At 38.4% G+C, this 21,460-nt stretch overlaps 4 protein-coding genes across 4 annotated transcripts; all 4 read right to left on the bottom strand.

Annotated features, from left to right (window-relative positions):
- Positions 1–281: 281 nt before the first annotated feature.
- Positions 282–4,956, bottom strand: LOC110379025 (trypsin CFT-1). Its single transcript, XM_049837524.2, has 4 exons — positions 4,811–4,956; positions 4,133–4,295; positions 1,135–1,390; positions 282–725 (listed from the first exon to the last, which is right to left on the bottom strand). Exons 1-4 carry the CDS (start codon positions 4,845–4,847, stop codon positions 411–413), a joined length of 771 nt encoding a protein of 256 aa, XP_049693481.1. The 5' UTR covers positions 4,848–4,956; the 3' UTR covers positions 282–410.
- A 3,204-nt stretch (positions 4,957–8,160) lies between these two features.
- LOC126054009 (trypsin, alkaline C) lies at positions 8,161–10,088 on the bottom strand. The gene is made up of 4 exons (XM_049837521.2): positions 9,930–10,088; positions 9,417–9,600; positions 8,947–9,202; positions 8,161–8,587 (listed from the first exon to the last, which is right to left on the bottom strand). Exons 1-4 carry the CDS (start codon positions 9,967–9,969, stop codon positions 8,282–8,284), a joined length of 786 nt encoding a protein of 261 aa, XP_049693478.1. The 5' UTR covers positions 9,970–10,088; the 3' UTR covers positions 8,161–8,281.
- A 1,594-nt stretch (positions 10,089–11,682) lies between these two features.
- LOC110379016 (trypsin, alkaline C) lies at positions 11,683–13,771 on the bottom strand. The gene is made up of 4 exons (XM_021338512.3): positions 13,613–13,771; positions 12,939–13,119; positions 12,311–12,566; positions 11,683–12,151 (listed from the first exon to the last, which is right to left on the bottom strand). Exons 1-4 carry the CDS (start codon positions 13,695–13,697, stop codon positions 11,846–11,848), a joined length of 828 nt encoding a protein of 275 aa, XP_021194187.3. The 5' UTR covers positions 13,698–13,771; the 3' UTR covers positions 11,683–11,845.
- Positions 13,772–14,361: 590 nt separating this feature from the next.
- LOC110379026 (trypsin, alkaline C) lies at positions 14,362–16,600 on the bottom strand. The gene is made up of 4 exons (XM_021338520.3): positions 16,471–16,600; positions 15,753–15,939; positions 15,017–15,272; positions 14,362–14,726 (listed from the first exon to the last, which is right to left on the bottom strand). Exons 1-4 carry the CDS (start codon positions 16,508–16,510, stop codon positions 14,421–14,423), a joined length of 789 nt encoding a protein of 262 aa, XP_021194195.3. The 5' UTR covers positions 16,511–16,600; the 3' UTR covers positions 14,362–14,420.
- Between the last annotated feature and the right edge of the window lie 4,860 nt (positions 16,601–21,460).

Below are 21,460 nucleotides of genomic sequence, written 5' to 3' on the forward strand. Positions count from 1 at the left end.
ATTAACATAGGTAGACTACTTTTTATCAACACACCACGCGGGCGAAGCCGCTGGCGGAAGCTAGTTATAAAATATAAACATCAAAGTATTTAATACATTACAATCTTACGTGAACACATCTCACAGATTTCTAAACAAAACAAAACAAATTCGTTTCATCATCTCAGCCATAGGACGTCCACTACTGAACATAGGCCTCCCCCTTAAATCTCCACAGATACCTGTTGGAGGCGACCTGCATCCAGCGTCTTCCGGGTTAAATTTAAATTCGTTCCGTTAAATTCGTTCAAAAAAGTTTAATATTCCAAAACTCTATAAACATAAACCTTAAAATTAATCTTAACCAATTCTTGATACCAGTCAAATATTCAGATTAACAGTTCAAAATGAACCATCCTAAAAAGGAAGGTTTAATATCTAGCTGCTTCTACGATCCAGTTACTATAAGTACCGATGTTCGTGCTGACGATGGGTATACTGTCATCTCCTCTTGAGACTCCGAAGGAAACCACTCCTACAGTGACGCCAGAGTAGAAGATAGGAGCTCCCTCATCTCTCGTGTCAAGGTCACGACCCTGGGTGTTCCGCAGACCAGCGCAGATCATGTTTTCTGTGATAGTGTTGTTCTCCAAGTCTAAACCGAGGTAGGTTTCCAGGCAGTCGTCGGTGTTGACTGTGTATAGGTCCAATTCGTAAAGGTTGCTGTTTCCTAGGTTGCCGCCCTCCTGTAACACAATAGAGGTCACTTTAGTTAAAGAAATACTGATTTTGTCCTTCTATCAAGAAGGTGAAAGGTACTGTTACAATATTTGAACTGTTCAGTCTACATTAGTTATACATACGATGTCACATTTCATATATTTCCCCGTACCTATATGTTTCATTTATCAACTCTCTAATCCTAATCATTTTGTTATTGGTTTTTTATCTGGATTCCTACTAGTATATTGTCTAAGCGTCATGTTTTTGTGAATATGTGTAGTTTCACTATTTATTCTGCTATTTATATGTATTTTAGGCAAACAAAGAACCATTATAATTGTCTTTTGAGAAATATTTTTGTTTGTTTTGAATAATACCAATATTTCTAAATCCCGAAAACCGAGTCATAAATATTAGTTTAAAACTACTTACAGCAGTAGTTCCCCATCCCACCAGCTGAATATTCAGTCCATAAGGCAAGTAGATGCCTTCTCCAAGAATGGCCGCCTGCTGGATATTAGCGCCCAGAGTCAGGGCTGTCTCCAATCGAACTACGGCGATGTCCCCATCATTGTCCAGTAGACCCCAGGAGGGGTTGTAGTAGACCCTCTGGACCTCGCGCACGAGGCCATCGGTGCCACGGTAGGAGGTACCTGCTCTGATGCGGCGGTTGCTGTCTGAGTAGTTGCTGGAATGAGATACAGGACATATATAAGTTTTTTTACACTTTTCGGATTGATGTTCTGTCACAGTGCTTAATTGAACCTAACTGAAGATAGGCTAAATGACCAGTTAATCCAAAATATTTTTTTTATCCAGTTATATTTGTCAGTGTGGTCAAGTGGTCTTGTACTTCAAAGATCCATATTTAATTCAGTTCATGTTCGCATTGGTTTCAGCAGATTTTTCTAAAGGACATTGTTCCGGCTCCATACATGTTCTGCCTAAGAACCGTTCGAATTTAAAGTGACTTCTATAAACTCTTAAAATTATATGGAATCCTATGAAATAAGTTTTCACGAACGGACACTTCAGGAAACTAAAATAATTACGAAAAAAGTTAATATTTTGAGGTTATAAATAAAAAATAACCAAGCTTGCGTGAAATATCAGAGTAGTATTATCAAACTACACTATACAAAATATCAACAATACTATGTACAGCTCTATGTTCTCTTCTAGATCTAGGAAAAGACTACTCTATTAGATACTAGGAAAAGAGATACTACCTAGTCAAGTTTAAGATAATTCTTTGACAATTATCATTTTACAAAGTTGCATTTTCTGTCTGTCCCTATGAATGCTTAGATTTGGGTGCGATTTTTTTTAATAGATAGAGTAGGTCAAGAGGAAGGTTTGTACACTAAGGTTTTACATTGCCACCGTGCGAAGACGGGCGTGTGGCTAGTTTTCATAAATGCTTAGAATTTTTATGAAAATCAACTACCTAAACGCTTTTGCTTTCAACGTTACGTTTCTTAATATAACCCGCGGTCCAAGAAGGCACTGAAGGCACTGAAGGTCCGGAACCAAGAAGGCACAGACAGACCATACTAAAAATATCATTACCACACAAAATAATTTAACAGTTAAAGTAAGGTTTACCAATAACAATGAAAGAGGTTTTCGAAGATGTGTAATAAAACAATATTTATATTCAATTAAAGGTTTTTAATCATCAATATTTCTCAATAATATATTATCTAAGAACTGTGCAGGGGGTTCAATTGAATTTTGGTATCTCGCCCAGCTTATCCATTGTTGTATGCAACGAAGTATTTCTTCGTTTTCTAATACCAAAGAACCTCCAGCAGATCCACAATTCACACAATATAAACTATATTCTGCATCCATTGTTGTAATTATAATACAACTAAATTCGATCACAGACAGAGCAATATCCGAAAATGCCAGGAAAATCCTTTTCCTTTACACACAGCCGAGTCTACCAAGTACGCAATCTAATCGGAGTCCGTAATCAAGCCAAAGTTGTTAGAATAAAACCATGAAACGCATAGAAAATCACAAAAGAAACGATAGTTGCAAAGCAATCAAACCATTGACATAATTATATTCTAATCAAACTGACTACTAGCAAACTGACTGAAGTACACCAGTGTTGCCAATTACGAAAGTATAAAGCCCCAGTACACATTGGCCCAAGCGTGGCCAATACACGCCATCACCAATGTGTACACGGGGTATTGGTGCATGTTGGTGGACATTTGTCAAGGTTGGCGCGCATTCGGCGAGGTTTTTTGGGCACACATCAAAGGAATCGTGGCCCAGCTTGGCGTGTGGTGTTTACACATTCGGCCAATGTTTAGTTCGTCACCGACCGCTGAGAATAGTACACTTTTGTGTTGCGTGTAAAATGAATATAGTAGTAAATATAGTAGTGTAGTATAATACGATTAGATTGCGTATTAAAGATAGAAGTGTATGGAAGAAGAAAACATGCTGCGCCGACCCCAAATAAAATTGGGATAAGGGCAGGAGGATGATGATGATAGTAGTGTAGTATAATATAAATATATACATATAGTAGATAGTGTACAGATAAATAGCCGCAGCCTTAATTACTTCGACGTCCATCGCAAGTGGTTTGCCAGGCAGCAATGAGCCATGCTCCAATGTGTTAACACTATTTGATCGTGGCACTACATTTGTGCATCGCAAAGGTTGGCCCAACACAGGCCAATGTGTGCTGGGGGCTTAATACTCGAATGCCAAGCTAGAAATTCGCGATTTCGCTTAAAAAAATATAGAATACTAGTATTTTTCTAGCTAGTCAGTTTAGGTATTTAAATGAATAAAGTGTTACCAACTAATTTTAATAACCGATTTCGGAAAGGAGGTTCTCAATTCGATCCGTATTTACCGAAATTGCGAAATCTTCCGAAACTGGCAGCACTGGCTGACGGAAACATTTTATAAGGCATCAATAATTGTGACCCTACTTTTTATTTGGAATTTATTTATTTGAAGTGTCCGTGGAATACTAAAATATGTTTTAAACAATGTAAAAATAAATAAAAATTATAGTATAATTTATATTCACATCGGTTCTTAGGCCAAAATTGAACAATGTCCTTTGATATTTAACTTGTGTGTTATCGACCAATTCTCTAATTTATTTGCTGCAAACCACACTATCAGCATGACAAATATATTCCAAATTAAAAGATTAGGAATCACCATACCAATGACTGTGTTTGTGGGCAGTGTAGTCAGAAGCCAGTAAGTCGGACACCAGTCTTTCAAGGAATTGAGAAGGTCAGATAGGGCAGTCACTCCTTGTAAAACATTGGTACTCAGCTGCATCCGGTTAGACTGGAAGCCGACCCCAACATAATTGGGAAAAGGCTCGGGTGATGACGATGAAAAGATTAGGATTCTACAGTTACTTGAACATAAGTGAAATACTTACACTCCTGAGAAGCACCTAGCGGTGGACAGAACGTGGTAGGAGGTGAGGACGCTGGAGACGCACTGCTGCAGCCACAGCAGACCAGCTCGGCTCTCCACCTGCGCCAGGCTCGGGTACTTCTCTATTGAGGTCTGAGTACCCAGTTCTGAGGAGTACGCTACTCCTGAAATTTAGAGAATGTTGGTTTGAGAATTTTGGGTAGATATTTCTTTAAGCTTAGTATTGGCAGGATAGAATACTCACACTACATGTCGTGAAAACCTAAATATTAGAGTTGTTTTCTCAGTGAAAGTTAGGAACCAACAGTTGGCCATTATAGTAATTTAAGGGATCACATAACATAGGCATATGAGTAGTTCTCTACTCACGTGCCATTTGTGAATTTGGATAACTACAGAACGCAAATCTATTATCTGTTTCGCCTGCAGCTTGACCTAATTTAATACCACTTGACCTCCAAACTTTAAACGTCCCAGCTATTTGTTGCTAAATCCTGGCTTAACTGGCAAGTAACTGTTGTACGAGTGGTTTAAAGTGTTCTCCAAGGAGGAATGTTGGGTACATCTAACTTTGGAACTAGAGCAATCAGATGTATGCTAAGTTGAGATTCAATCAGATTTCTACTGATCCACGAGCTTTCTTTAACCTCAATGTATGTATATTATTTCTAATTATTACCTGCTAATAGAAGAACAGCCCAGCACAGTGACGCCATCTTTGTTCCACCACGAATGTAACTTTAATCTTTTGCTTGCTCACTTTATATAAGGAATTAACTTGGAACATAAATAATAGTTATCGCTACTGTACTTAGTTTTTGATAAAAAATAAATATCGATTGTAATTTTTGGTTTTGGGGCCCGTACCTCCATGCCAAAGAGAAACAGTAAAGACAAGTTGAAAAATACTTAGAAGTTGTAAAGCAGTCTATCTATTGGATATTGTAGACCCGAGCCAAACTAGTGATAGAAAGTTACAGTAGAAAAGGAAAAACAAGTAAAAAGTCAATAGGTACCTACTTGTAAAATACAGGTTCAAATCTTTGTATCAAGCATTTTGACATTGTAGAGATAGGTACTGTAACTATAACATAATTATCTAACTAGATTACTGAATAGATTATCTTTACATAGACTCATCGGTAGTAGATAAGTAAAGTAGTAAATATAGCTAAAACTAGATTCACTCTAATATACTTCTAGCTATAACTAGATTCAATTTTATTAGGTTTTATGAAATTAAACTAACACCAAAGCAGACCCCTAAAATTATTCAAACTGTGATAACAGCCTACTACACTTCAAAGTTTGATGATAATCATGCACTAGGAGTTTGCACTGATACATAAGTAATGCTGACTGTACAATAATAAAATCTATAGTTGAAGAAGAATATTAAAGTCCAAATAATATAATATTGAAACTAAGAACTTTTCACGTCAATACTTACAAAATAACAGCCCGCAAAACATTTCATCACTTCATAGTGTTATGGCTGGAGAGAAGAATTTTCTTACTTACATATAATGAATATTATCCGTGGCTAGTTTTCTGCTTTCGTGCTGCTGTTACTGTTACAGCCTTTTTATTGTCCCACTGCTGGGTACAGGCCTCCTCTCACACGGAGAAGGATTGAGCATTAAAGCTCTGCCTCACTAGGACGCCATGGCGACGTCGCCAGCGGCTCAGGTCTGGCTACTTTTGGCATCCAAAAGTCGCCAAGTCGAGTGGCCATGGCGTCTCGACAGTCAATTGTTTACGTCGTCGCTGAAGAAATCGCACGCTGACTGGCGACCACACTGGCGACTGAGTGAGGGAGGTGCACGTTACCGTGTACATTTGAATGGCAACCGTGGCAACGTCGCCAAGCTGCCAGAGTAGCCAGAAGCCACGTAGGGAATTGTAGCTCGTGGCCACGCTTCGAATTTGGCGACGTTGCCAAACCGTCGCCAAGTAAGTTAGGTTCCATACATTTCAATACTAACTGCTTGGATACGTAGCCGGCGACGTCGCCACTGGCGTCCTAGTGAGGCAGGGCTCTTAATCACCACGCTTGCTCAATGCGGGTTGGTGATTTCAGATTTTATAGTCCAGGTTTCCTCAAGATGCCTTCACCTTTATGCTTTATGCTGCTTCGTGCTGCTATTAGTACTTTATCGTTCGATACAATAATTCTGTGTTTGACCCCAGGGGGGACCACCAGGGCCAAAGTCAACCTTGGCTGCGGGATTGTTCGAAAGAGTTACCGCGGCCCTGGTACATAAAGGGCTCCAGGAGGAACATTTAGGCACTCCCTCACGCTGCACTCAAAAAATGCCTTGTAGTGAAGTTGCTTAGATATTGTTTTAGTAATCTAACAGCACAAAACAAAGAATGAAGATAGAAGTAAAGAAACTTCCTTCTCTTTGGACGACTTTACAGTGTGCACATACCCTTAAGCTGTTTTCTTTCTGAAGGATTTATTAGGCTTAGTTTACAAGATATGGCCAAGCGTGTTACGCACAACAATCACTCAAGTATTGTACTGATAACAGTAACTCGTCATAATGCGCTACTGAATTAAGTAAATTATCTTTTATCAGCGTTTTATTGTTTATTTATTGCTTAGATTGCCTGATTGTTCGTCATGATAATAATGTAACACGCCTTCGATAATATTATAAGTAGTTTTATGAGCATAGGTGTGTTGGGCCCGTTCAGCATTACCTACCGTAAAGAATCGTTCAATGCAAAAAACAACAACCATTTAAAAGGTTATCAATTTTCTTCTTTATAAGTGGAAAACTCCATGGGCGAAAATCATTCGCAAACCTTTGTGGGAAGTCAGCGAATGACCCATCGATGTGGATGCAGCGGCTGTCAAATAGAGACGAGGTCTTATGTAGCCACTTATTTCAAAATTCTAACCAGCCAGGCAGGCATCTTCTTCCTCCTGCCCTGTTCCCAATTTTATTTGGGGTCGGCGGAATATGTCATCCTCTTCCATTTTCCCCTGTCACTCGTAATACTGACACGCACTCCCTTCCTATTCATGTCATCTTTCAGGCAATCTTTCAGCCAAGCAGGCATCAAACTGTTTAAATCGAAAAATAAGCCAAAAAAACTGAACCCATAGTAGGTACTGCTATCATGTTTATCACTCTTGCCTGAAAGTTTTTAGTAAGAGCCACCTATTAAAAAAACCTGAAAGCTTGTAGTGTATAGGTACAGTTGCCAAAGATTATCATGTAAGTAAGCGTCGTATACAATTCGTTCTGTAATACGCTGCTAGATGGCGTTTTATGAAATCAAAAAACAATTTTTGATAATAAAATTCAATTGTTTTATTAGTGTTTTGTACAAATGTAGATGATAGAGTAGAAAGAGTACTTGCCCAAGTCGTTTCATTATCAATCATAATTTATTATTTAATGATAGCAACGTTTTATTTTAGAATAGTAAATATGAGTACCTAACCTACAATCTAGTACATATCCCATAAATCGGAGAACATACATATGTGATTCTTTTTAACCGGAAACTACATCAATACTAATGGGAACCATAATAACTCGGAACTGGAGAAACATGAATGAAGATTAGATTTATAGAAACAAAGCTTTCAAATAGGATAGCTAATAGGCTCCTTGTAAATAATCTTGATTTATACTTTAAAACTAAACCACCATAAAAAATATCTATTCATGACAAAGTACACGACACGCGCTTATTATTCGTTTACACTGTTTCAGATAATATCAACCTAAACAATTCGATAAACATAGTTAATGCAGGAAATTAATAAGCCTTTGATACCTTCATTTACAAAAAAAACCTTTATCTAGGTACATACCTATGTAGTAGGTAAACATGTTATTGTAATGTAGGTACCTAATTATTTTTAGGCAAGGTGCACGTTTGTATGCTTAGGTAATGGGATGCTATATTCAGGAATGCGTTCTTCATCTTGTTGCGAGCAAAAGTCATTAAACAGTATTACAATCAATCTGGAACATTAATCTAAATCTTTACTCAAGTAAGAAAACACAATTATGTATTAAATAATAATTTATTCACCAAACTCTGCAACTCCATTAAAAACGTCTTCATCTTTCACATACCCTTCAAGACACATCTCATCTTCTTTCCTCATCTATTTACGAAGGCCACTTTAAACAGCAGTATCAATAATCCAGTTGGTATAAGAAGCTACGGCAGTGCTGACTCCAGGCAAAGTCTTGTTAGAACAACCCTCACCCCAGGATAAGACTCCGACAAGGATACCATCATAGTACAAAGGACCTCCAAAGTCACCGGCACAGGCCGTCCTGCCGCCGACATCCAAATGACTAGCGCAGATCATGTTCTCAGTGACACTGCGAGGGATGGATAAGCTAGCATAACGTTCAGCACAGACTTCCCTGGACACTATGTAGGTGGAAGTTTCCAGAAGCTCGTTGGAAGGTAAAGAGCCGAGCTGAAAGAAGAAATAGGTGTTTTATTGTATTGATGAAATTCATTTTGCTGATTGATTCACGGTCAAGGATGTACCTAAGTAACTAAAGTCATAGAGTCATCAAAGAAGAGTAATTTGTTATCTTCCACGACCTTCCGTTTTGTTTCCACTATCTTGATAGGTAGCTAAGTAAAACTGTCAAAGTGCAAATGAGAAATTGACGATAATCTGACTGACAGTATGTTTTGACTTGACTGATAGATACGCTTATATCTTCAAAATAGATGTAATACCTACTTATGTTTATCATTTACGACTAGCCATAATGGTAGATACATTAGCAATATAAATGAATTGTCAAAGATTTAGAAAATACTAACCTCGGTGGCGCCCCAACCAGCCAACACAACAGGTAACCCATCAGGCAAGTTAAAATCAGCAGGAATGATGGGACCCTGTTGGATCACAGGGCTGTATTCCAGAGAACCCAGGAGTCTGACAATGCTGATGTCACCATCCATGTCATTGACGCCATAGGTTGGGTGGTTGATCTCAACATCTACTTGGATGACCACACCGCCGGTGTTGCGCTCTGAGGAACCGGCCCTTATGCGACGGTTCTTGGGCTCGTAGAATCTGTAATGGGCAAAGTAACACATGATAATTTTTGCATAATTATTAACGAATTAATCACACAGCGTATGCGCACATTGTTAATTTCTTATAGGATATCCATTTAAACTGTAATTATATCTAGATCAAGTTTGACTGTGGCATATTTACGTAGCATAACACTTGTAACCTATGATCTATTGCATCTGTATATCATGGATGGCATCGAAGTACTCACATTCCATGGAAACAGTGTGCAGCTGACACAACGTATCTGGCAGTCAGGATGTTGCCTCCACAGGATTGAGCCCAGATACCTGATGCCGATCCCATAGACTCCACTTGGACGATGGAGGGGTGTTTCTCCACCGAGGATGGAGTGCCACCCAGGATCCGGGATGAAGGCGAGGCGCACGCCAGGCCTGGAAAGAAAATATATGTTAGATTAGAGGAAATTTTCTGATGAAGGAACTCTTAATAAAACCAACCAAAAAAGTGATCAAGAAATAAAAACATTGATTAAATACATCATTAGCAGAATAGCGACTTTAATAGCGCCTGCCAAATGTATTGTAGGATAGTGTAAGAGAGAGACTTGCTATAAGAAATCAATGAATGTTCTTTATGGGTAACCAGTACCCACAACAAGTTTACATATTTCAGAGACACAACGTTTCATTTCTCACTTTATCCGATTGCCTCCAACTTGAACTTGTAAGAATAAGGACTTAAAGATTAACATGATAATTACCTGCAAAGAGGGCGAAGACAAGAACTATCTGCGTTGCCATGTCAAACTCAAATGCCACACAGCAAGTCCTCACCCAATTTTATAACCTGATAATAGTCATTGTAAAAATATAAAGATTACCAAAGCCCCAGGAGTCGTAATATTGGAAAACTACTGATTAACGATAAGCGATTCTTTCTAGTACTTTTTTGTCTAAATAGGTGACAATAAAAACAGTAGGTTTGTTAGATTTTGCCACACGGGTTCTTTAAGTGCGGTGTAATAAAGAAGCTATCGTGAGGGGTAATAATTACGTCACGTCAGACAGCTATCCTGATACTCTATAATTGATAATTTCCACGGAGATAATTTCTGAAGACCTATTTCTGTCATGACAACTACTTAATCAGTCAATTGAGAATAGTCATCTACGAAGGGGATTTTAAGATAAGGCGCACTTTATAATTTCAAATAAATTGATAGAAATCAAGGATTCAAAGTTATCTGACTACCTGTAACGACTGCCAAAGATGAAATATGACAGCCGGTACCAATTTATAGTGCCTTCCAAAACACAGAAGAACTCATCATGAAAAGATGTGTCACGGACACCCACGGACCAACCGTTTTGACTTACTCACGAGCTTTTCGCTTATTTTAGAATCATCTTAAGACGAGCAGTGCTGATGGACTCTCACATTTTATGTAAAGGAAAATACATCTCTACTTATTTTTAAGAAAGTCCGCATGGACTACTCCATGCGCTCGGATAAAAAGCAGTTTTCCTCGATAAGTGGTGCTATCTGACCGATATAATTTTCCAAATAAGACCAATAGTTTCTGAGCGCATTCAAACAAACAAAAACATATTTAGCTTTATAACAGTTGTATAGATAGGCGTCATCAGGATAAGATATATTTGAGCTTATGTAACATTTATATATTAATATGGCACTCTAAAAATAGAAGGGAGGCAAGTATTGAACCCTGAAGCACATCCATATCCTGCCGCTTAGGTTTTTGTACAGCAGCTGACTGCTGGGCACAGGCATCCTCTCACAAGGAGAAGGATTGAGCATCAATCACCAAGCTTGCTCAATGCGGGTTGGTGATTTCAGACTATAGTCCAGGTTTCCTCAAGATGTTTTCCTTTACCTTTTTATCAGCCATTGGCGTCCAGGATATACTTAGAAAGTACATACAAACTTAGAAAAGTTGCATTGGTACTTGCCTGACCTGGAATCGAACCCACACCCACATACTCGAGAGGTTCGTTCTTTAGCCACGAGGTTGGTTCTAAGGTAAGACAGAGCTTCAACATTATTGTGTAGTGCCGTACCTAGCACACAAATAATAAATTGCGTGTCATGATCAACGTAATCAAATGCTTAGTCAGCATCGTATGAATCCACACAAATCGTTTAAAATGCTGCTTCGAGAATAGTCTGTTCACCACTGTATTTTCTCTTTTATTTTTTGATTTGGAGATCATTGGAGATAATTCCTTGTAGGTAAGGAGAACATACTCATAAAAACCAATAATCATCCAGTAGGAACTACTGTCGTATTGAGATAAAATACAGCCTTAGTAACCATTACAAAAAAATAAAAAAATACTCTTTTTTAGTAAGTGTAGATAGCATAGATTACTGTGTTGACAGTCGACAGCCTAATTCTAAACCACTTTTTTGGAATGTTCGTCCAGATTTCTGAGACAGACTACTAATATATTTAAAGTGAATTCATTTCACAGGTACATAAACAAATAAAGATAAATGTTTTCAAAGTTTTTATTAAGAAATATCAAAACATCCTTAATCAACTCTTATACAAAAAAAAAAATCTTCCGGCAGCTGGTAATACATATAAATTTAGACGTTCTGTACAAAAAAGTTGGAAGAATAGAATTTAACTTAGACAGGAACATAAAGAATAATTTAGACGGCAGTTTGGATGATCCAGTCGGTGTAAGGACTGACAGCAGTGCTGACTCCAGGGAAGGTAGCGTTAGCGCAGCCGTGACCCCAGGAGACGACACCCACGGTGACATTACCATAGTAGAGAGGACCACCAGAGTCACCCTGGCAGGCGTCCTTGCCACCGACGTCCAAAATACCAGCGCAGATCATGTTCTCAGTCACAATTTGGGGCCATGGCAGGGTCAAGTAACGAGCAGCACATAGCTGGTTGTTGATAGTGAAGATCGTGGTCTCCAAGAGCACTGGAGATAAGGGTCCTCCTTGCTGTAAAAAATAATATTATGAAATTATTAACATGTAACATATCTACGTAGTTATTATTACAATCACATGAGGATTAGTTTGAGATATCGTTACATTCTGTCCCTTTCCACTTTTCGTTCTAATTTGCCACAATATAGCTACAGATGCAATATTGCTTACCGAAATAGCGCCCCAACCGGCGTGGACGACGGGTAGGTTGTCGGGAATCTGGAATCCTTGGTTGACGATAACGGACTGCTGGACGACGGGGCTGTACACCAAGGGAGTCCTCAGCCTGATGACGGAGATGTCACCATCGTATCCATTGAGACCGTAAGTGGGGTGGTTGTAGGCGTGGTCAGCGTCAGCCAAGATGCCTCCGGTGTTGCGGTAAGAAGAGCCAGCGCGAACACGACGGTAGTTGATGTCGAATAAGCTGTAAAGAAATGTCTGTATAGTCATAAGCATTCCAGCGTTCGGAGGCTAAACATTAAGTATGAGTATGCACAGGCATGGATACACTTACATTTCATTTTGGACCGTTTAGAACGCGGGTATGGCCAACGTAAGATACCTTAAGGGAGATCAGGCTCAGGAGGACAATCTTTAAGGCGCAAAAGACCCTTTCACCCACTTCTACGCATTGCAAGCTTATCATTCTGATTGAATGTTATCAGATCTAAAATCCAATACTAGTAGCACTTTCCACATGTTTTGACAGTTTCGTCACATTGTGCAATATTGGTTCAAAGTAAAAAAAAAATCATCACATTATCTTGAAAAATTGGAAATTTTACTTCATACTTACAATCCATCAAAGCAGTGAGCCGCAGACAAAACGTAACGGGCTGTCAGGATGTTAGCAGCGCACGACTGACTCCAGGTGCCTGACCAGATGCTGTAGAACTCCACCGCTACGATGGAGGGGAACTTGTCGATGGAGGTGACTGTTCCTCCAACGATACGGGATGGAGAAGAGTAGGCGGAGCCTGAGAACAATACAATTTGTTTAGATGATGTAACCTCCCAAAGATGAAAAGACTAAAAGAGACCAAAGGGTATAAAATTTGAAATATGAACTTTTTGATCATGATATATATATGTATGTTTGATGCTCCCTCCGTGTAAACAGTGATATTCGGTTTTTCTATATCTTCGGCGATTTATTGGTTTCAAAATAGTATTTTCAATTTATTTGTTAAGAAACTTATTTGTAAACCTAACTTAGCTTTATACTTGAAGTAACTACGTGGATTACGTATTTTTTAGATGATTATTTACAACTTATGAGGTGTGAAAGATATAATAGCAAGGGTATTTAGAGGTATAAAATGAAATGAACTAGAAAGGAATAAAACCACTGGTCGCTTCAAACCCAAAACGTATGACCAGGGAACGTATCAACAAGATGATAATAAAGATGAAGATATTAATTAGAAAAACGATAATCCTGGACTAAAAATAGTTAAAGGACATAAATACCTGCCAAAAGGGCGAGAATCAGAAGGGGTAGCACCGCCATGTTTGTGTCTGTATGAACTGCAAGATTCTTAATCCCCCAACCCATATATATTGACTAGACTAAATCCGTTGTAAATCAATAAAGATAGCTTAAGCTGGCTAGAACTACCGCACTTTGAAGCAAAGATAAAAGATAAGAGTATGTTCAAAGAATTAGATAGCATAACATTTAAGTCTTTTAAATAAATTATCGAATATTATTATCATTATCCTAATATAATTATCTGTATCAGGTTATCCGCTTTTCTAACTCATGTTTTTGTATATCTAGATTTTTCTCTAAGTCATCAACGTTATTTGTCTTTTTTATAATGAGTAAAGTTATTCCTAGTGAAATGTATTATTTCTAAACATACAACCTTATTCACCATCATCAAGCTTTTTATACTAGCTTACTGCGGGTTACGGTCCTCTTCTCATACAAAAAACGAATTAGCCCTTTCGAAGCCTCATCGGATATTCCAGATTTTTTCCTTTACCTTTCCTTAATCATTGGTATGCAAGATAATCGTGATAGGAAATATAGCTTTATTTAATAATTTGACTAGATTCAGTTTTATAATGAATAACCTCTATTGAATCGTGCCCAAAATCGAGAGATATATGAAAAAACAGATTGACGTTAGCTTTTAAAGTTGTTTTTAATTTGTATAAATAATAACCTATCATTACTACATACTATAGGATGATCATTAAATCAACACAAAAACTGATATGTACATAAAATATATTTTTACAAGTTATTAAGTTACACAGTTATTTTAAGACATTAAATAGCTGTGGACAAGATCCAGTTAGTGTAAGGGCTGACAGCAGTGCTGACTCCAGGGAAAGTTTCATTAGCGCAGCCGTGACCCCAGGAGACGACACCCACGAGGACATCACCAAAGTACAGAGGACCTCCAGAGTCACCCTGGCAAGCGTCCTTGCCACCGATGTCCAGGATACCAGCGCAGATCATGTTCGAAGTCACCACTCGAGGGATAGGCAGGGTCAAGTAACGAGCAGCACATAGCTGGTTGTTGATAGTGAAGATCGTGGTCTCCAAGAGCACTTCGGAAGATGATCCTCCTTCCTGAAAAGGTATATTAGTATTTAAATACATAAATAGAAATTGATTTGGAAAACTGCGACTTGGTTTCTGATTACCCAGAACAATAGTCAAAGATGTTCAAATGACTATCTACAATTTAGCGTGTCTTCCGAAGGACGGATATGAACATCTCGTCATGACATGATGATCACCCATTTAAAGAATGACCTTTCCAAGCGTTGTTTAAGGTGGATTTACGTTAGCGACGGACTCCTTAAAATAACATTGCTACCAAAGCTTGTATATTAATAAATAAATTGCTATAAACTTACAGTAGTGTGGCCCCAACCAGCGTGAACGACGGGTAGGTTATCAGGAATCTGGAAGCCCTGAGGGGGGATGGCAGCTTGTTGGATGACGGGGCTGTAGGTCAGTGGCCCCATCAGCCTGACGACAGAGATGTCACCATCGGCACCCAACTGCCCATAGCTAGGGTGGTTGAAGGCCGCTTCAGCGTAGATCACCACACCGCCTTGGTGTCGGATTGAGGAACCGGCACGGAAACGGCGGTAACTGATGTGGTAGAATCTGCAATGAGAAATTATTGTCTGGTTAATTTCTGTGGCAAAATATAATTAAATTCACGCTTTTTATTAAGTAAAAATTGTGATTATGAAGGCAACATTCATTTGACTATTTATAGTCATTAAGTGTATAAGGATATTCAGACTTAAGATTAAGTTGGCGAAGAGTTCCATATTCTATTCTATGATTGTTGTGTGATCAGCTACATTTCACAATGTAAGCAAATTAATATTGTGGTATAAATGACGCCCATCCGAAGATGCTTTAAATATTGAGTAGCCTTGGCATGACTTCGTCCATATCCCAAAGAAACTGCATCCCCACTTTATGAAGCAGCCTATCTCATTCTTCAGTATAAAACCTATCTATGTGACAAAAATATTCTCTCGGTTCAGCTAACTAAGCAACTCCCTAGTACATAAATAGACAAATTAACTCAAACATTTATGATATTAGCAAGAATAACGACAGTTAAATACTTACAATCCAGCGAAGCAATGAGCAGCAGACAGAACATATCTGGAGGTCAGGACATTGGCAGCACAGGACTGGCCCCAGGTCCCAGAGAATATGCTATAGTGTTCTATAGCTACGATGGATGGGAACTTCTCAATGGAAGTCACCGTGCCTCCGACGATACGGGAGGCATTAGGCGAGGAGTAGGCAGATCCTGAAATAGTTATGTTTTGATTAAGCAAGAGTTACTGTGTGGTTTGGGGCAAACGATCACGAAGTTACAAATCAGCATTGACCTTGGTGCGGTTGGTCCGCGGAATAGTGACTTTGTCATGTCGAATTCTACCGTGTTTTAGAAGGCACAATAACTTGGTGGATCCAGGTTGTCATATTATGCATATCTTTGGCAGTTGTTACAACCAGATTTTCTAAGAAGTATTGGGTCGCCCAGGTATCTAGGTTAAGGAGGTCAAAGACAGTCGCTTTACATAAAACACTTATTCTGAGGTGCCTCCGCTTAATCTGGAACCGAACCCAAGCTGTTTATCGGAAAATTCAGACTTGGTACAGTACCTATTAAATGCTCGTGCGGGACTCAAATCAACTTTGTGGTTAAATACGAGTAATACATATAAATATGGATGGAACTCCAATTTTCAAGAGCCTTTTTTCACAAAGCCGTATGATTCTCTACATAAATATAAACAACTTGAAAGCACATAACAAAAACCAAACAAGCACATACCTGCCAAAAGGGCGACCGTGAGAAGGGCTAACACTGCCATTATGTTTGATTCAGAATGAATGTGGGACTACCCCCTACGCTTTTATATTCGTCCTAATATCATAAAATGATTATGATAGCTAAATCCTCATCTAGCTACCCGAAGAAGATAAAGAGCTAGGGTTTCCCATACAACATAAATCTTGTATGTCATAGTAAAGGTATATTTTCAAGTCACGCGGACAATCGCAACCTCCGGACAAATTCATACAGTCGCTGCGCGCTTCAGTCTATTAGTCGCACATGAACATAGTTTAGTTTAAAATATTGGTGCATTTAGAGAGTATTAAAGCTGATACCTATTCTGTCTCATGCATCTTTACGTGCCTTCGATGATCAAGGGTTTACGACTGACTCATGCAGCCTGGTCATCAAGCATGGGAATCTAAGGGTCGATGTCGACTGCGCGAGTCCCTGATTCCTTGGAAATGGCGCTATACATTTCCATATTGCAACTTTTCACGCATAGCTGTCGGCCGTAGGCCGCGCGCGATCGTCGCGTGTTTCGGAATCGCAGCTTTATAGTTTCGTAATTGATCGATAAAGTAATTCAGATTAATATAGAAGAACTATACGTGTGAAATTTTGGGTGAAACCCAGTTAAATGTTGTAAACATCCGTTGGCAAAAAAATATGAAATGTCATTCAATGAAGCTACTATGTAGATGTTAGACGAAGATACATAATTGATTTTAATATTTTATATATCTTATTTATTTTTGAAGCATCTCAATATAATGTCACGTTTACTTGTTGTTTTGGTGAAAACAAAAATTTGGTAAGTAGGGAATGACAGCTACTTGTGAAGAATCAGTGATATCACAGTTTTCATAGTCATTGCATAAAAAGGTGATAGAAAGTGACTGTTTTTGACAGTTCAATGCAAGTATACTGAATTTGACGATTTGTCAACCACCATATTTGTCGATACTGGCAATATGTAGGTACCCTAGTTATGTACATCCCAGAGGGGCCCACCTGGGCCTGCCGGGGCTCCGGGATTGTTCGAGAGAGTTACCGCTACCCTGGTACATAAGGTGCTTCAGAAGAAAGATGATAGGTTTTGAGGTAAGAGTCTGACACTCCCTCATGCTGCTAACCCACAGCGGAGGGGTCATTTGATGATTTCCCATAAAAAAGGGTGTTACCTACACTTTAGGTTAAATGATGATGAATCAGTCGAACGGTACTAAGTACCTATAGTACAAATTACATATAGATTAAATATAATTCCTTACGATAATATTGTAATTACCGTAATTCGTGTTATTAAATGTCACCTGAAACAGATATGGAGTGGAATTCCCTACTTGAGCCTGTTTCCCAGTTTCTTAGACCAGGGTGTTTTCAAGTCAAAAATGTATAGGTTACTGCTAGGCTCCTTCTTTGACCCCATCGTCGTTTACCATGAGATGAAATCGTAAAATGATTTTCTTTCGATTATGTTTTTAGGGTTAATAAAAAAAGGGAATTCTCCTAAAATCTGTTTCATCCATCTTCATCTTTCATGAAATTAGCTCTATCAGTGTTCAATTTGGAAAACATGATTAACCAGATAGACAGACTCATCTTTTCATTTATGCTATCAATATGTTCTGTTAATCCCTTTCTAGTAAACTTAATAATACTTGTGTCTGGGGTGGAATTACGTCAACAGTTAACGTTAATGGGTATGGATTGAATTCACGCCCTCTTGGTCGCCAGCCCAACTCCAAACCCATTGAACTACCGGCACCTCAATTTTTGTTATTTCTAGTTCCGACATTCCCCACCATATTTAACCAAGTGCATTCGATTTATAAACGTATCGTAACGAGTTAGGGACACTAAAATTGGCGCGTGAGTCTGATGCGTACTCGCATCTATTTGTGCCCACTGATTCAGTGTACGCCCCGCTTTATAATTAGACACAACGAGTATGTACCGGCCGATTTATGATCACAACAAATTGCGAAGTACTTTATTAGATCATTTTCATTAATTTTGTGGTTAGGTACATTGTTTTTCGTTGGAAATGTCGCGTCTTATGGTACATTGCGTTGGAACATTTAATTAAATACAGCCGATCTATCATCTGTCTCGTTCTTTCCCAAGCGTATTTCATCACTTATCTCCTAGACTACTGGTTTAAAATTTACAACTTTTCTTCTATTCATCATCATCTTCCTGCCCTGTTCAAAGTCATTTGGGGTCGGCACAACATGTCATTTTCTTCCATTCCTCTCTGTCAGACGGCATACTTACATCCACTCCCTTCTGCTTCATGTCTCATCTTTCAGGCAATCAATCCATCTTTTCTAATACAGCTTTTCTTCTATTATTGCACCTAAAATAACCAGGACTATATAACCTGTGAGGAATGCAAGAAATGTCTCATAATATCTTCAAAAACATTCCGTGATGATGCATAGGTATTAGCACGAGCTATGTATTACCTGTCCCATTAGTTAGCTCAGGAATAGCCCAGGAATGTCTTATTGACGGTCAGACAGAAATATGGCAGTAATAACGTATGAGCTCCTGGTATTTTTGAGGAGAATTGCTAGGAGGAAGCTTTTTGAAGTATGGTTAAAAATTTTTGTTTAAAAAAGTGATTAAATGAAGTAAAAATATATTAATCTTAAGGTAAAAGAGTTGATTAGATAATATATATTATAACTAGGTTCCGCCAGCGGAGTCATCCAGGTCCCGGAATTTCTTAAGTAGATGTATGGAAAAAGTTGTCTATTTGTTACTCTGATATGTAAGCTATATAACTATCAAGTTACAACAAAATCCATCTATTATTTTTAGCGTGAAATAGTGACAATCATACAGTGGCTTATATGCATACCTACTTTCTAATGTGCGTACTGATCCAATGACCTAACTTATGTACCTACTCTGCTAAGGTCAATATTGAAATCTGTTCAGTTCGTCATTTGTAGCTTTATTAAATCTCGCTTAGTACATCTCAGTTAAAAAATCGATTGTTGGCTCGAAAACGAAAACCAGATTCGGAATTTTCAGCTACTTCGAATAGCAATCATACATAGGTTCATCTTTACAAACTTCAGTATTTATAAATTAGTATTGTCGAAGAAAAATCATGTCGGGAAAACCGTCTTTCTGATAAACTGATAATATTTGATAGCTCTAATTAGTGGTAATCCCTTTATCACTTGCAGACTTCCGAAGATAGGTATTATTAATATAAATAACTGAATTTATTTTTAAATCGTTTTTATTTCTTCAGTAAGTCAACGTTAAACACCTGTTTTGGGCGTGATAACAATCGCATGAGTCGATTGATCAAAGGTTAGTAGCCCCAAACTTCTAGGCGGCCAATAGTTTAATTGAACTCATAAATCAGTATGGATATGAAATATTGTGCAGCGCACGGTACAAAGATCAGGTACCAAAATTTCTGGCTTCCTGACTAAGGTAACAGTGGTTTATTACAATTGAACGTTTCTGACTGGTAAAGATATTCAAATAACAGCCGGCAATTTAACGCACTTTCCGAAATCTATGGACCGGGTTGCTTAATCTTCTGATCGATCGACTTGTGTGGTTGTTACTCAGCCACTATTGCTCGTTAGGTTAACAAACCCACAACTACTAAACTAAGAAGGCACAGACCAGCACAGATTAGAATGTCAATTTTACAAAACTAAAACTAAACAACAAACTAATTAACTGAAATAAACCAGCAGTAATTGAAAGTTCCCATACCGTTCCAGGTCAGTATATACTTTGGAGTCAACGCGGTGATTAAATTGAGCATTCATTTGATTAACACACATGCCACCGCGGCTTCAAATAGATTGGCGCCGACTTAAATACCAGGCATAGTGGGCCGGTAATAATATATCATATTTATCATAGATTTCTGTGGCTCGTGGCTAAGTAACAGCAGTCAGTTTGTAGATGGGTTACCAAGGATCTAAGAGAGACAGCACGTTAATGTCGGTCTTGCGTCTGATCTCTCTCCGGTCGTGTCGCATTGCCGTCAAATCGAACTAAGAGAGTGAAGGAGTAGACTAGTAGAGAGTAAACTTTGCGGCATATTGCAGACTAAAATGTCAGCCTATAGTTGGTCCGATGGTCAGTTGAAGGTGACTTAAATCAAACGTAAAGGGGTAGTTGCAGGGGTAGCAAGTGTAAGGGGTACCGAGTTGCCTGGTTACTTGCATAGGTTGAGGAAATAAGAAAGGCACCCAATAAAGAATGGAAGCCAACATATCTTGAAAGAGGCTAACCAGATAATGAAGTCACAATTGCAAAGTTTTTCAGTTAGTCACATTTGTAATCAATTTGTAACAAAACTAACCATTACAGATTTTAACATCACTAAAATACCTCCTCCTCCTTCTCACAAGTCGGTTAAAACGCGCTAAACTCCACCTTAACCGCTTTTCCAGATCGCTAAGTTAATTACTGGCCAGCAGTTTAGTTCAAACAGTTATTATTTAGTTCAAACCGGCAGTAGTACTGGTAGGCATAGGTTATGCGGCGGTGCCTTTGATGTGGTTAATAAAAACATTTAGAATGGAAGCCGACCGTGTTTGTACGAACGATGGTAAACGGTACTGTCGGGTGCTCGAGTGTTCGCTAATTTGTTATATTAGAAAATATGGATATATGTATACTAACATTGTTATATATCTGAGCTAATCATGTTGTATCGTAGGCTCCATATCCCACAGAAAATACCTATTTAAAAGCTTCATAAATATACACAATCGCACTGAAATATAACTGAAAATATTAACATAATACAATACATATTTTATGTAAGGCTTATTGTTATTAAAGTTTTCGTTCATTTGAACTATGGCAACTAATTAAAGCATTTCCACTAACATAAATACCAGTCCTCTCTTACTTATTTTTGACATATCAAATATTGTCTTTAAAGATATGACAATTGTGTTACATATCAGCGATTACTTGCGTGCGCGACTGTGCT

Source organism: Helicoverpa armigera, chromosome 23 (assembly GCF_030705265.1).
Source record: "Helicoverpa armigera isolate CAAS_96S chromosome 23, ASM3070526v1, whole genome shotgun sequence".
Lineage (NCBI taxonomy): Eukaryota > Metazoa > Arthropoda > Insecta > Lepidoptera > Noctuidae > Helicoverpa > Helicoverpa armigera.

Bases quoted from the DNA above. Each gene is read 5' to 3' on its own strand.
- LOC110379025 (XM_049837524.2), bottom strand. From the start codon at position 4,847: ATGGCGTCACTGTGCTGGGCTGTTCTTCTATTAGCAG. The intron at 1,391-4,132 runs GTAAGTATTTCA...ATCTCATTCCAG, and splicing joins GCTAGGTGCTTCTCAGGAGT to CAACTACTCAGACAGCAACC. The intron at 726-1,134 runs GTAAGTAGTTTT...ATTGTGTTACAG, and splicing joins TGGGATGGGGAACTACTGCT to GAGGGCGGCAACCTAGGAAA.
- LOC126054009 (XM_049837521.2), bottom strand. From the start codon at position 9,969: ATGGCAACGCAGATAGTTCTTGTCTTCGCCCTCTTTGCAG. The intron at 9,601-9,929 runs GTAATTATCATG...TTTTCTTTCCAG, and splicing joins TGTCTTCGCCCTCTTTGCAG to GCCTGGCGTGCGCCTCGCCT. The intron at 9,203-9,416 runs GTGAGTACTTCG...TGCCCATTACAG, and splicing joins GCACACTGTTTCCATGGAAT to ATTCTACGAGCCCAAGAACC.
- LOC110379016 (XM_021338512.3), bottom strand. From the start codon at position 13,697: ATGGGTTGGGGGATTAAGAATCTTGCAGTTCATACAGACACAAACATG. The intron at 12,567-12,938 runs GTAAGTATGAAG...ATTTCTTTACAG, and splicing joins GCTCACTGCTTTGATGGATT to CTTATTCGACATCAACTACC. The intron at 12,152-12,310 runs GTAAGCAATATT...TATTTTTTACAG, and splicing joins CCGGTTGGGGCGCTATTTCG to CAAGGAGGACCCTTATCTCC.
- LOC110379026 (XM_021338520.3), bottom strand. From the start codon at position 16,510: ATGGCAGTGTTAGCCCTTCTCACGGTCGCCCTTTTGGCAG. The intron at 15,940-16,470 runs GTATGTGCTTGT...TAACTATTTCAG, and splicing joins CACGGTCGCCCTTTTGGCAG to GATCTGCCTACTCCTCGCCT. The intron at 14,727-15,016 runs GTAAGTTTATAG...ATACCTTTTCAG, and splicing joins CTGGTTGGGGCCACACTACT to GAAGGAGGATCATCTTCCGA.